The sequence below is a fragment of the Falco cherrug genome, chromosome 7 (assembly GCF_023634085.1).
Source record: "Falco cherrug isolate bFalChe1 chromosome 7, bFalChe1.pri, whole genome shotgun sequence".
NCBI lineage: Eukaryota > Metazoa > Chordata > Aves > Falconiformes > Falconidae > Falco > Falco cherrug.
In genome coordinates, this window is record NC_073703.1 from 12791916 (window position 1) to 12806137 (window position 14222).

The 14222-nt window shown below is 45.3% G+C and overlaps 2 protein-coding genes across 4 annotated transcripts in view; both read left to right on the forward strand.

The window, feature by feature from the left end:
* Positions 1–14222, forward strand: part of LOC102047789 (cell surface hyaluronidase-like) — a 50707-nt gene that overhangs the window by 32446 nt on the left and 4039 nt on the right. Inside the window, exons 18-20 of the mRNA XM_055715878.1 lie at positions 8982–9164; positions 11036–11249; positions 11946–12047. Of these exons, the coding sequence (XP_055571853.1) occupies positions 8982–9164; positions 11036–11249; positions 11946–12047 (499 nt within the window). The remainder of the gene's footprint in view (positions 1–8981; positions 9165–11035; positions 11250–11945; positions 12048–14222) is intronic.
* Positions 1–14222, forward strand: part of CEMIP (cell migration inducing hyaluronidase 1) — a 114079-nt gene that overhangs the window by 32005 nt on the left and 67852 nt on the right. The window lies entirely within an intron of this gene.

Sequence of the window (14222 nt, forward strand, 5' to 3'; positions counted from 1 at the left end):
TATTTTAGGATTAGTAATTTCAGACAAAACCTGAGTGAACAATTAAACTATTTTTAGTGTTGTCATTGTAAAATGATGGATAGCTGTATCCAGGATGCTGCCTTTGCAGCTAGACAGCCCTCACGCTTCTGGAGTGATTTGCTCTATGCTGGCTAAAGGAAGGTCAGAGGGGAAATAAGGAATTTGACAGGCAGATGTGTACCAGGATTTGGATTTCTGTGGAGGTCAGGCATAGCGCTGATGTTGAGTAGTTGCATGATTAACGCTTTCCCTGCCTCTGAAACACTGTAGAAAGACCCAGTAGAAGTCATGCCAGTTCAGACATCTATTAAAAGACTGGAACATCCAGATTCCTGGCGTGGGCAGGGGCTGGTCGGGATGAATTCACATGGCTCAGCTGAAACTGGCAGTGCTGTGAGCTGCAGATCTTGCCCAGTGAGTTCAGAGGCACTGCTCAGGTGGATTTACTCAGCAGAGGAGGACATCAGTTAGAGCATAGTCACTGAGCAGACCTTTTTCTTTCTGCAGTGGGCACCAGGAGGGTTGCTGCGGTACTTGTACCTCCCTTGCACCAATTAGAGTAATTCTACAGCTTCTTCACTTCCATCAAAATATGTAGCTAAACCAAACACAATTGCTGTGCCTCCACATGCTGCCGTCTCCAGCCACGTGGTACCAACGAGCGGTTTAACGCCCACCAGCTCCCCTTCCAGTGAGCAACGTACATGTTTGCATTCAACAGGGTAGCTGTGTCACTAGCTGACTGATGGGCAAATATAAAGCCATGTGGAGACCCACAGGCTGTGTTTTCAGGCTGCTGGGGAACATAGCTGTCTCGGCAGAAATGCCTTTTGTAGCTATAGATAGGGTTGTCTGTATAATGGGTGGGAGTTTCCCTGTGAGGATGAGAAGGCAGCTGGGTATTGATGCTTCTGGAAAGAGGTAATGCAGGACAAATAACTTCTGAATGTTCTGGCAAGAGAACAGAAGGAGAGTGCTGGCTGGAATTTTAATGACCAGGGATGAAGCGTGCACCAGAACCAGTCCAGATTCTGCTGAGGGTTGCTCTCATCAGGCATAAAGCCTGTGTGAAATCTTCATAAACGGAGATCTCAGACGCCCTCTCCATGAGCTTCATCTCTTTGTTGGAGCAGTTTCTGCTCCCTAAGAGCTGTTTGTGTGTTTTCTTGGCTGCTTTTTTTTTTTTTTTCTGCTTCACAGAAGTATGAGAATTATTTGTAAGACTGAGTTAATGGCTTTCCACAAAATCACTATCCTGAAGTACGATGGCCTGCAGAGAGCATCGAGCTTGTTACAAGAGTGGGGAGAGGCTGGTAAGCCAGGAGAGGCTGGAAAACATTATTTGGTTGCAAGTAAGTGCCTCTTTTCAGGTGCTGGAAAACAGTACAAAGATTGGCACTTCATACAGTAAGCAGTCATAAATTAAGTCCTTCGGTTTAATGACCTAGGCTTTGTGCCTGTGCAAATTTTCTAATCGCAGAAGCAGCTAAGGCAAATACTGTTACCACAGGCACAGTGCCGTTCAGTAAGTCAGCCAGGCTTCTTTGGGCTATCAGCTCATCTAAGGATAAGAATTAAATCTCCTTAAAGCACATATCTGAAGCATAGTGTAATAAGTTGTGTTGTTGAAGCAGCCTGAAAAGCAGTGGCAATTAGATTAAACATGCCTTGTTTTTAATGAGCGCAGGCAAATATCTCTGTACACGGTCTGTCAAGGCTCAGAGGGAAGGGATTTCCCTTATTAGGGCTCTCTGTTGTGGTTTGACAGAGAATTCGGGGAAACTTAAGCAGCTAGTGGTATACAGAGGGTATTTTTTTGTAGATAGATTGTCACAGTCCTGCAAGCAGAGGTGTTTCCTAGTACTGCACCTCTCCTGAGAGATGCTGGCTCCAAGGACAGTGCAGGGCAGCCTTCCCCAGGCTCTCTGCACAGCCACCCTCTTACCCTCACCTGGAGGGGTACAGTGAGGCTCATAATACTGGTGTTCTTTGGTGCCTTCTTGCAGGAGCCAGATCTTTCTGAGAACTTTAAAAAAAAAAAATAATGGCAGGGCAGGGCCAAATTTCTTGTCAACAGCAAGCACAAGGGCAGATGTCCGTGTGTGTGCTTGGGCTCATGTCCAGTCTTTCCCCTGCTGCGGTGTTTGTGCAGGGATGGGCACAGGTACTCGGTGGCAAATACTCCTGTGTTTGCTAGGCTGGAGCTCTGCACTAGGGCTTGTTATCATATTCACCAGTGAATAATCTTAATTGTCTGAAAATTCAAGACCCTGGAATGAGCTTGTGTCTAAATTGTTCATTAAAAATAGCGGAGCCTTTGGATGCCAAGTGATCTAAAGCCTCCAGGGTGCTACAACCCCTCCAAAGGTGGAGATTTCAGTGCAAGCAAACTTCTGCAGCCCGTATCTGTACTGAGACTCTGAGGGACTCATTATATTTGTATTTGTCAGTGTTGTGTAGGCAGGTGTTTTTCCTACAGCTTCTTATTCAATGCCAGCCTGATTCATACTTCCAGCTACTTGTCATTTCTGCAATAAAATTCCTTAGTGGTGATAAGGTCTGGAGGAAAACAAAGATAACAAGACAAGGCTAGAATGTACTTGTTGCAGACTTGCCCAGTTTATGGATATTTCCAAAATTGTTTCTTTATCAGATTAGTTCTACGTGAGCTTTTCCTCTTGCTTCCCAGACTGATAAAGGCACAGGAAGGCAAAATTAGTATTTCAAAGTGGAGCTAACAGTTCAAGGCTGTGACTGCTTTCTTGTTCTTGTACATACATGTGTTCTGACCTCGATCCCCCAGACCTGGATGTAACACAAGTAACACCACTGCTATTTCCAATAATAATAATAAGTAAAGTGCTACTTGGGTTTCATAGCCTGCCCCTCCTGATAACATCTGTGATTCAGAGTTAATCGTCCACACAACACAGAAGTCAGCAGATATATTTCAATTCCCTTCTGTCTATTTAAATCCCCTAAATTACCCGCAGGTCAACCCATAGATGAAAGCCACAAGATATTTTTGAAAAAATTGGAAAGAAACAAAACCGTTTGCCAGAACACCAGATTGCAGATTGCACCGTTTTAGTACAGCTGGGCCGAAGCGGGTGGTGACATGGCTGTGTTCAGGTGATGCTAAAACCCCATCTTTGCTTATCCCCCTGCATCCCTTGCTGCTCTCTGTCTTCTGTGGCTTGTGTTTGCAGCTGGCCCAGTGGCAGCAGCTGGGATTAACAAGGTGACTCTGAGGAGGCTTGTCCTTCCTGAGATGATCCTTTTACAGCATGAATTAGAGCCATCTGAGCATAAAACAATCCCCAGGTGGCCATGGCAAACAAAGCTGCTCATCACTTAGAAGTCTGCCACATGAAACTGAAGGTTTTTCCTTGCTTTCACCCTTCTCCTGGTCCACTGGGTCTCCTCCGGGCCACCAGCTTCTCCTGACCTGACGTGCTTCTGCGGCACAGCAGCAGGAATACACCAAATTCACAATAGTCAGCGACAGGGTACTTGGGGATACATTAAAAAATTGGAATGTGATTCCTCCACGAAAACATATAGGGTGGGAAAAAAGATGATAAGATGGTGTACTGTATTTAAATGCAGGAAGTTCTTATTTTTGCTGGAATACAGTTGTCTCTGAGCCAAATGCTGGCTGCGTCATGTCCTGGTTTCATGAATATCGACACAAGTGTACCTCAGGGCAGGATCCCTTCTATAATGGGTTGAGCTTCTCAAAAGCAAAAGTCACATTCTTTTTGCCTAAGGAGGCACGTGGGTAAAACTAGAAAATATAATTTATATTAAGAGATGGCCTATGCCTTTGAATTTTTAACGGCTTTTCCTAAATGACAACATTTAGGAAAGGCATTTAAATCCCAATACGCACAACTCTGCTTAGGTAAACACAGACCTGACTTGTTAGTATTCCCACAGAAAGTGGTCTTCCAGAGGAGTCTATCCTTAATAACAAGGTCCTGAAAAAAATTGCAGGATGTTTGCCCAGTAGCTGTGTTTGTCATCGCAGGGGGTTTGGATGTGTTTAATAGACTGGAGTTGAAGGCAGAAAAATGAAAAAGAAATCTAGAAAAAGAGAAGGAGCAAGCAACAGCTGCAGGGAGCTGATGGGAAACATGGGTTCAAGGAAAGGAGCTTGAACTGGGAGAAAGAGGTAAGGACGTGAGCCAGGTTCGTTGCAGCCCTTCCTCCACTCTTCTCAGCACTTGTGAGATGTGTGGGTATTTCTCACACTGTTCTCCCCACCAGTGATGCTAGCTGGAGAGGAGCTGGCTTGTCCTGACAGCAGGTTTTGTGCCAGAGGAGACTGAACCTGGTGCTGGGCAGGTTGTTGTGAGGTCAGGAGACACTTTGGGAGAAAAAAACCAGCTTCATGCTGACTGACAGCGAGGAGCATCAACCTCTTGTGATTTGTGTGTGGGATGGGTTGGAGGCTGAATGCTGGCTTTGCTTTTTTTTGTCTTTTGAAGTTCAAAATTCAGCCTGTGAGAGAGAAACTTACCGAAGCAGCATGTGGGGATATCTGCCATGGGAAAGTCTGAAATTCCCAGTTGTCTTACTTCCTTTGGAGGTTCAGCTCATGTAGATGTTGACCAAAATGTTGGAGGGGTTGTTTTTAAATAGGAGAAATGACAGTTGGGGGAGACTGACTCACTGGATGGAACTCTTTTTTTTTTTTTGAGCCCAAGGAAAAAGTAAGTAATTTTTAGTTGTATTCCATGGCATTCCCTCATCAGTTTACCCCAGATTTTCATCAGTGAGATCAGGATTTGGACCGTGTACTTCCATGGTCATCAGCTATGTGACACACCATGTCAATAAACATGGTGGGGCTGTTTGCTAGAATAATCACCAGCTTAGAGGTTCCCTTTGCTAAAATACAGCCAGGACTGACATCCAGCATAACCAGCAATCACGGCCAGATCATACTCATTTGCCCAGGAATGATGCTCCATCTGATGTAGTTAAGGGGCATGTTCACAGGGTTGAACAAGTGTTATTTGTCCCCTCGCAGGAGGTGGGAGCCCCAGATATGCACTCCTTCTATGTTTACTCCAGCCAAATCTCATCTCCAAGTTCCATGACTCACTTTACATCCCACCACTTGCAAAAATCTCCCCTCCTTTGCCTGCTTGATCACGTTTCCTTGAGTGGCTTTGCCTTTGCGAGTTTGGGGTTGAACTGGGGGGGTGTTCTGAGGGTTGTAAATGAGGTATGTATGTGTGTACGTGCAGATCTGTATCTACCACATGTCCGAGAACAGAAAACCTCTTGCCTGCTTTTTTGCCTTTCCCTCATCCTTTTTTTTGTTTTTGCTTATCCCAGGAAGCCTGCTTATTGCCAAAACCTAAGAATACTCTTTTAACACTTTGTCTGATGTTTTTGCTTCACCTGAAAGAGCCAGAACTGCAAATGCCAGAACTGCAAATGCCAATATCCTGGTGAAAAAAGGAAGGCTTCTCGGGTTTGTTTCATCCAGCCATTTCCAAAAGGAAATAAGCAGGCTAAATACATTCATAAAAATGCATGAAACACCCTGTGGGGACTGTTGAATGACAGTAACAGAGGGGCAGAAGCGTCAGTTTTATACAGGCTGGTGTTGCCAGACTCTCAAAAATTTTCCAAGTGGCATTTGAAACTGTTAGGACCCACTAACCACTGACTTTTTGCTAGCGCATATTTCACTTTTCTTCTTCAAATGCCAGGTTTTGGTGGGTTTTTTGGTAAAAACACATAGGAAAATATTGGCCTGATTAAGAGCAAGAATGAAAAAAAAAAGAAAGAAGAATGTTCCTTACTTATAAAATGAACTATAGTTTATCACTAAAAAAGATTGTGAACAGTTACTTAGTTTTGGGGTGAAAATATCTTAAATAGCTCAAGTTAGTTTCCTACGCATATTAATATGACTTTCCCTTAAACTGACAGCTAATTCTAAAGTCAGACTTTCCACCTGAGAATATTTTTGTTTCTCTTGTAAGAAACTCCTAAGAATAAAAATTTAAAAAAAAAATAAATAATGTCCTGTGTATTGCTACATTGGACAGCATTTTGTTTATCTATAGTCTGGCTTCTACCCCTTGTGTTTTAAATGATTTCTCTCCCCTTAGTTTGTGCTGGTAGTTAAGCATAGGAGCATCTAAAGCTACAGATGTTCCCACAGCATTTGGGCTGGGGTCTGAAATTACCCGGAATTCATAATTTGGGATCCATTATGAATTCAGTGTTTTCCCTTCTTGCTAGTGCCGTGTGTGTCCCCGAGCCCCCGGCGCACCTGGGCAGATCCCAGCTGACATGCCAGTACCCAGAGTGGCAGAACAAGGACCAAATGCCCTGCAAGATATTTAGGCTGATTCAAATTTTTCCGATTGTGCCTACAAATATTCACCCCAGAGGAGCAGCTTGTAAATAAGACAGAATGGCGAGGTTTAAGCAGAGGCATAAAGCAGAAGCTCCAGCTTATTGACCACCCTGAGAGAGGAAGGCTTCCTGCACTTGTGGCCCAGCTGGGAGGTCCTTGGTGGCCAGCGCCGTGGCTGAGAAAGGCACACGCACATCTGTTTGACTTTGAACGCAGTGTCCAAGGCGTCCCATGCCTCATTACTGCTTGTTGCCTGAGGTTGCATTTCTCCCTGGGTTTTGGCAATGGCTGGAGAACAGGCATCTACCCCCCCTCCGCCGGCCAGCTGCCAGGCAGAGCCCTGCGGACCATCCCGCAGCAGTGCTGATGTTTCTTGCTTTGCTTTTCCTGGAGAGGATGGAGCCCAGTCCAGCCACACAGCCAGGTATTTGGACAGGTTTACGGTGGACCTTGTACAAGCTGAAGAAACAGAATTGAAGTAAAGAACTAAATAGGAAACTGTTAAAATACCGCTAAATTAAAGAGAAAATAACCACCTTATTCTTTCCTATATGTACCTAAAGGATAACTTCTAATACTGCCCCTTCTCCCACCTCCTCCCAAGCCCTTTGTTGTGGGAGTGTACTTATTTCCATTGTTTGCTCCACAAACTCCGAAGTAGGTGCTTTTCATTTGATCTTTTCAATCTTGATTTAGTTTATTTCAGCATTGCACTCAGCCTGCTCACGTGCACACTAGCGCTTATATTCCCAAATGCCCCAGCAATTCAAGACTGTCGCAGCTGTGGGTTTTTTCACACTTTATTTTTTTTCTTTTTCTTTCAGCATCCAGTTTCCTTTTCTAGTGCTTTTTTCATTCCCCAGGGAGGCAGCAGTCAGTGTAGCACAGCACCAAAGCTGGTTCCCAGCATCCGAGGGAGATGACAAGCCCTTTTTGTGACAGTGTCTTCAGGGGGTGAAATGTGCTAACGCAATGCAAATCACCCTTATGAAACAGCCAAATGTCTTGGGACTCCATCCTAAAAATATTCCACAAATATGGCTGTGGTGCATTTCTTTCATTTCCTCTAGTCGGAGGCCAAATCATCTGAAAATATATCTGTTTTCTAGCTGTCCTGTGTTATGACACAGCTGGAGTTGGTTAAAATCTAGAGGGCAGTATCTGGCTTAAGCTGACGGGTCTTTGTGCAGCTTTGATTTATTATTCTAGAACAGCCTGTCCCCTCTTCCATCCTGTAGATAGTTTTGTTTGGTTTTAATGAGAAAACCAGAAAAAGGCTGAAATAGCTTTGCTTTTGTGTTCTCCATGTGTAATACAAAGTAGAGGTCTAGGTATCCAGATTCCCAGATTTCTCCAAATCGAAGCAGTGTCCCCCCATTTAATGCAGGGATGGGTGGCGGGTCGTTTCAGGGGAGCCTTTGGAGAAACTTTTGTCTTCCAGAGCTTTGCAGGACCCAGAACGACAGCCAGTGAAGGTGGTATTTGTCTTTCTGTGAGCCAAATTTATATTCTCATGTTTTAACCAGGAAGCCAGGTAGTTAAAAGAATACTTTTAAAGCCTGGATGGTTTTGATATTATAAAGGAAAGCTAACCACAGTACTGGTTCAGGCACCTTGGTGTGGCATGCTGAGCCACTTCAGAGGGTGGAAAGGAAAAAATAAAATTAAGCTAATTATCTTGGCATTCAGGTTTTCTTTTGAAGCGTAAACTTCTTGTGGCTCTCTGTTTTGCACAGTACAAGTGCATCCCACAGACAGGGAAGGGTGTCAGGATCTTTTGTGGAGGATGCTTTTCCGTCTGTATCCAAACTGCATCTTTTGGCTCTGTGTCTTGTTTGGAGTTTCTAGTGTGGAGCCGGTTTTTCTCTCCATGAGGGCAGCAATGCAAATCACAGGATAAAGGAAAGCCATGGGGACGATCTTTCTGGTAAATGAGTGTGCCGAAAGTGTGGTAGACAAGAGTTAAAAGATGATTTAACTTCACCCTTCGTTATTCTAACTGATGCTGAAGAAGGAGACGGGGAGAGGGAGATTTTAATGGAAACCATAATAATAAACTTTGCTGTAAAGTGGAGGAAGCAGGTCTCTTTAGACCATGGCTCTGGTTCAAGCTGGAGATTACTTTCTAATTCCTGAATCTGTGCCCCCGGTGAAATGTCTGCTGGATGCCGGTTCCCTCTCCCGCAGCAGCTCCGGATGAACTGAAACAAGCCCCGGCTGCCTCAGGAGACACAAGTGGGTATGTGACTGGTTGTATCTCAGCCTTATGGGGCAAGGAAGAGAAAATCTCTCATTTTAAGCCATCCTGGCACCTGACTCAAAGTCCTCTGAGGTCAGCTGGGGTCTCTGGATCAGACCTTCGTAATAAGCAGCCATTGTTTCCAGACGAAGCAAAAAAATGTGATTTTCTTTGGCTTTGAGGATTTGTTATGTTTTTTTAAAGGAGGAAGAGAACCTCAAAGGACATTTCTTTGTTTTCCCCTGAAGACTGTACTCTTGGCTGCAGACCATCTCTCTTGCACTCAAGCCCTTAAATGCATTTTCTCTCTTTCCCCCTGCCTCCTCTTTTTGCCAACAGAGGAGACTGGCTGTGCGTTGCCCTCTGCTATCCCAGAGAAGCCGTGTTTCAGGTGGTGGCAGATATCTACCAGCGACGGACAGGGACGGTGCACAGCGTGAAGCACTACCTCGCTGCTCCTTCCCGTGCCAGCGCTCTCAATGGGACCGGCGAGCGGCTCTTCTACTTTGACAGAGCATCAGGGTGAGCCCTGCATTGCCCCTGCACGGGCAGCAAACCCTCAGGGTCTTTCTCTTACCAGTCCCAGCACGTCCTTTCCCTTCCTCATAGTTAAACCTCAAGCCCATTCATCTTGCGTGGTCCTTTCACTGATGGCATTTCACAGTGGATGTACAGGCTGGAGTGCCTGGGGTAGGTCTGTGCCTGAATCACCGAGCAGGGATTTGCATTGCTGTTAAGAGAATGGCTGATTTCTTGGCTGGGCCCAGCTCCTTTAGGCATCCCTCCTGCTCAGATTTCCACAGGTGTGGGTGCGGTGTAAATGTTTGTTCAAACCCACTGCACCCCAAAGGGCCATGAGAAGGAGCCCTCTCATGACTGCTGCAGCTTCAACGCCGAGATCATTTGGGAGGGTTCAACTTCTTCATATTCCCATGAAGAGAGATTTCTAAAATTATCACTTTCCAAAACCCAGATTTTGTGGGAAAAGGAGAGCACCGTAGTACATCTCTTATTTTGAAGGCATGAAGAGAGTCCTAGAGATCTTGCAATATCTTTATAAGACTCTAGGACACCTTCGGTTAAAAAAACACATTACGAAATTGCGTTTCTCAGTCAGCTAAAATAGTTAGGGAGGAAAAAAGTGTTTTGTGGTCTAACCATGGGTCCCATGATGCCTCACCTGACTAAGTAGATACTTCAGGAACCAATCCACAAACACCAGATTTGAAATAAAATGGGATATATTTATTCATTTGATCATAACACATGAGCAATCAAATCCCAGAATGTCTTCCCTGCTAACCAGGCTCCTTGCTGATGGCCAGATCTCTCTCATTGTAGGAATTGTGAAATAACAATTTACTAATTAATCCTGCCTGCCTTTTTTTTTTTTTTTTTTTTTTTGAGGGGGGTGGGAGTTACCCAAAATCTGTAAACAGGTTGTTTACCACTGAATAGCTGGGAAAATGGTTTCACATGTGGGTCTGTGGGGGAAGAGGCACTGGCTGCCAGCAGCCATCTGGACCTGGTACGTGCAGATTGGTGGGGTAACCTAACTTAATCCTGGCACTATCAGCCTTTTGGTTCTCTGTTTAACTCAGCAGTGATTTTTTTTTAGCCTTTTAGAGTACAGAAGTTATGGGACTGGCTTTTTTTCTTTTCCTGTTGCTGTTTTTTAGACTGTTTCATAATGAGTGGGATGTTTCCCCTTCTTTTTTTAACCCCACATGCTGGATCCTTGGAAAGGAACCAAGCTTACTCATTCTTTCTCCAGACAAATAGAAACAAGTATTTAGTATTGAAAGAAATAGAATGAAAAATCCCTTTAAAGCTCACATATCTTTTTGGTCCTGGAGCTGAACTGAGCTGTTTATATAATTTCCTCAGCCTGAACTGCAGAACGAACACGATTGAAAACATACTTAGAACAGCTAGAAAAAAAAATAAAAAATTCCGAAGGCCAGAAGACCTGGCTGCCTTCAGGCTTTTGTCAGGCATGCCTCGGGCTAAGCTCTGCCTGCGGGCCATGACCGTGCAAGGCACAGAGCTGAAAGGGAGATGCTGATATTTCCAGGCAAGCCTGCAGAACAGCCCAAGCACTGCTGCTGCTCCTTCTCTGGTGGGATGCCACCACGCTGGGGAGAAGCCGGGGTGCCTGGGGCTGGAGAGGGGCTGCCCCACACCCTGCTTGCCTGGTGAGGGGGATGAGATTGCCTGGATGAGAGGGGAGCTGGACCTGCATCCTTGCAGGACCCATTCTGCAATAAATGTGTGACGTCACACCGCTGTAAGACAGTTGGTGATGTCGGGAAATGGGAAGGATGATGCAGTTTGGCAAGTGCAGATTCCGCCTCTGCTCAGCTCGTCTCTGATCCCTCTGCTCTCATTTGTAGGTACCTATTCGTTCACCTGCAAGCCCGTGAAGCGCGGGAAGGACACAGTTACTGCTCTCAGCAAGGCTGCGAACGTATCAAAATCACGGCGCATATGTACCCAGGGGGGTCCTGGAGCTGTGCCCCAAACCCCTTCCCGGAGAGGCCAGCAGCTCCCCAGCACCCCATGTCCCAGCACCCAGCAGGGCCGTGCAGGGTGTGCGGTGCCCCACAGGTACCGCGTGTGTAAAGAAAAGCCGTGAGGAATTCCCACGGGGGAATCTGCCCAGCGCTATGTAACCTGTGTAGCGGGAAGGGTTTGGGTCTGAATTTGGGCAGCGTTTTGTGCTATGCTTCAAAGGCAGGCTCAAAGAAATTGCCCAACGGGAAGCATGTGAATGCACATTCATGGCACCTTTTTTTCCCCACTTTTTTCCTTTAAACATGAAAAAAAAGGACTCTTGAGAGGGCTCGGATTGGATTAACTTTGAATTCCTAAGTATGACATTGCTGCTGAATTTCAGACTGGGAAGTAATTCTGGTTAATAGGAATAACTGGAAAATCAGAGCCAAGTTCTCTTCTCATTTACTGTAAATTCACTCCAATCTAAATCCTGTAGAATTACTTCAGGCTCATGCAGATCTGCGCTTGTGTTTATAGCCAGGCAGAATATATGAAATTCATATTTGACTTTTAAACTCAGTGGCAGAGTGACCATCAGAGGTCCTTCCAACCAGCATTGCCACAATCCTGTGATAAATGGTGTCTTCATAACGAGCACTTACTTGTGAACCAGGATGACAGTTTGAAAAAAGAATTCTTAAAGTTTTGCGATCGTATCTATATGAGCAATGGTACCTAGTGTCATTTTGTTGATGAAAGCCAGGTAGTGAGCTTGTTTTTAAGTTTCTGTCTCTGGTGTAATTGCAGCTGGCTATCACTAGCACGCCCTCCGTCAAGTATGTAAGGATCCAGATCCAGTCTCTTGGCAGGGCGGACGTACAAAACCACTTGACATCTGCATTCATTAAGGTATGTTGTGTTTTACCACATTTGAAATGGTGATGAAACAGGGGAAACTTTATCTCCAAGGAAGGTTACTGCAAAATCTTGCTGAGCCTTGTTGGAAGGAAATGGGAAGTTCCCCTGGAAGAGGCAAGTGCATTGTTCTCCCTTACAATTAACTCCATCAAAGTCACTGGGAGTTCGTATTCTATTCAGATGAGGATTTGAGCCCTTGGGGGGGAAAAAAAAGGCCTTTTATCACCTCAGAAGAAGAATTAACACCACCACACTAATGTAAAGGAAGGAGGGTAGGGGGAAGCACACCAGAAACCATTGTTTACAAAGGATGTGGGAAAAACCCCAAGTTTGTTTTTCTGATTTTCTCTACTTGCATTGCACTAAAAGCTAAAAATAACTGTATTTCACTATTGAAGGGGTTTGGAGTTGTCAGGATGTCCCTGCACATGCCTTATATGTCTGTCCAGATGGTGAAGGGTGACTGAAGTCATGCTTGCAAGGACACTGTCCAGGCTTATGTGCCTGTGGGCTACTGAATTATAATTAATGCTAACAAATGCCAAGCAAAGCCGGTACAGCATCCTTAAGGAGTCTGAGCAGCCAAGATTTCTTGCCACATGCACTGGCTGTACCATCAAAAATGTATTCAAAGCCACTAGCAAGCAGGTGTTACTGGAGGCAGCATCCTCACCTGCAGTGAAGTGCAGATACTTGCAGGAGGGGTGTAGCATCCTCAAAGCATCCTTGCCTTCTCTAAAGCTTTAATGCAAAGTATTGTTTTTCAAAGGAAGTTTTATTTCCAACACAAGTACTCCTAGCTGAAATAAAGGCTAGGCTAGGCACATGTTAAGGATTAATGTCTAAAGAAGGATTCTTACCCTGAATCTTAAAAGATGCAGAAAATCTGGAAGTAAAGAAGTGAAGCAGAGGAGTCCTCATTACCAAACCACATGTTCTGTTCTTGTTTTGCTGAATGAAGAGCAAAAGTCAGAAATGTTTTTGATTTATAATCCAAGCTTCTCCAAGGACTGAGGGAACCAGGTGCAGTAGTGTCCTGCTCCAGCCCCCGTGGGGCCACACGAGCCCTTGTGCTGGCTCCTCATCGGGTCCTCAGCATGCGGGCAGGGGCGAGACACACAGCAGGCCTGTTTCTTTTGACCATGGCTCTTGTTTAGGTCAGTTTGTAGTGGTGGTTGCTCTCTGCTCTGTGTGCATCCAGACTTTGACACACTTACCAAGCTTAGGAGTGTGAGACAGCCAGGACCAGGCAAAAGATTTAGCCTGTCTTTGCTCCTCCTCACTGCCCTCTGTCCACCCATGGCCTGCACATTGATGTTCCCCTTACCCTTGGCTCACTGTTGCATTCAGCATCCTCCAACATCTTGCAGAAGGCACTTTTTAACACTTGGCTCCCTTGTTCCATCTGGCCCTACACTGCCTGGAGACATACAGGTCTCATTGATGGGATGTATCAGAGCTCCATGGTGCCTGCTGACTTTGGACAACTCTGTGGATTACAGTGGCATGTTGTGTGCCCTGGGCTCAGCTTTCTGACAGACAGCCTCACCTCGGTATGATCTCCTTGGTGGAGGTTGTGTCCTCCCTGACTGGGCTGTCCCCAGGGATGCACAAGTGCCAGGCACCTCAGAGAGCTTTTGCCTTTCTAAAAGCAAATACGGTGGCATATCCTGTGAGGAAGGAGCCCTTGCTGCAGGAAAGGAGGAGAGTAGGAGCCACTTGTGCTACAGCTTCTTTGTAGCACTTGAGACAGCCCTACCAAGAAGTCTTTTGGTTTTGATACTTAAATTTCCAGGGAAAGCAAAAAAAGTTAATGAGTCACTTCTATTCCCCCATCTGCTGCCTCAGCATCTCTCCCTTGCTCCGTGGTCAAATCTGCTTTGCCAAGTGACAGTAATTTTCCCCCCATGGAAAGACACTGTATTAAGACTGAACTAAGCATTTTACTCCCAGGGTCCTCAGCTTCCCAAATGCATCTTCCTAATCCCCCAAAGATGCCAATGACCTCATTTCTCATGGTTTTGTACCCCACAGAAAACTAAGAGTTTTGCTTCCTCCTACCACTGACCATCTATCAGTGATGTCACTTCAACTGTACAAATAATGCATTTAAAATTATAGGGTGTACACCCTTGATATTTTCCTTGCTTGTAACTCCCTTATGGA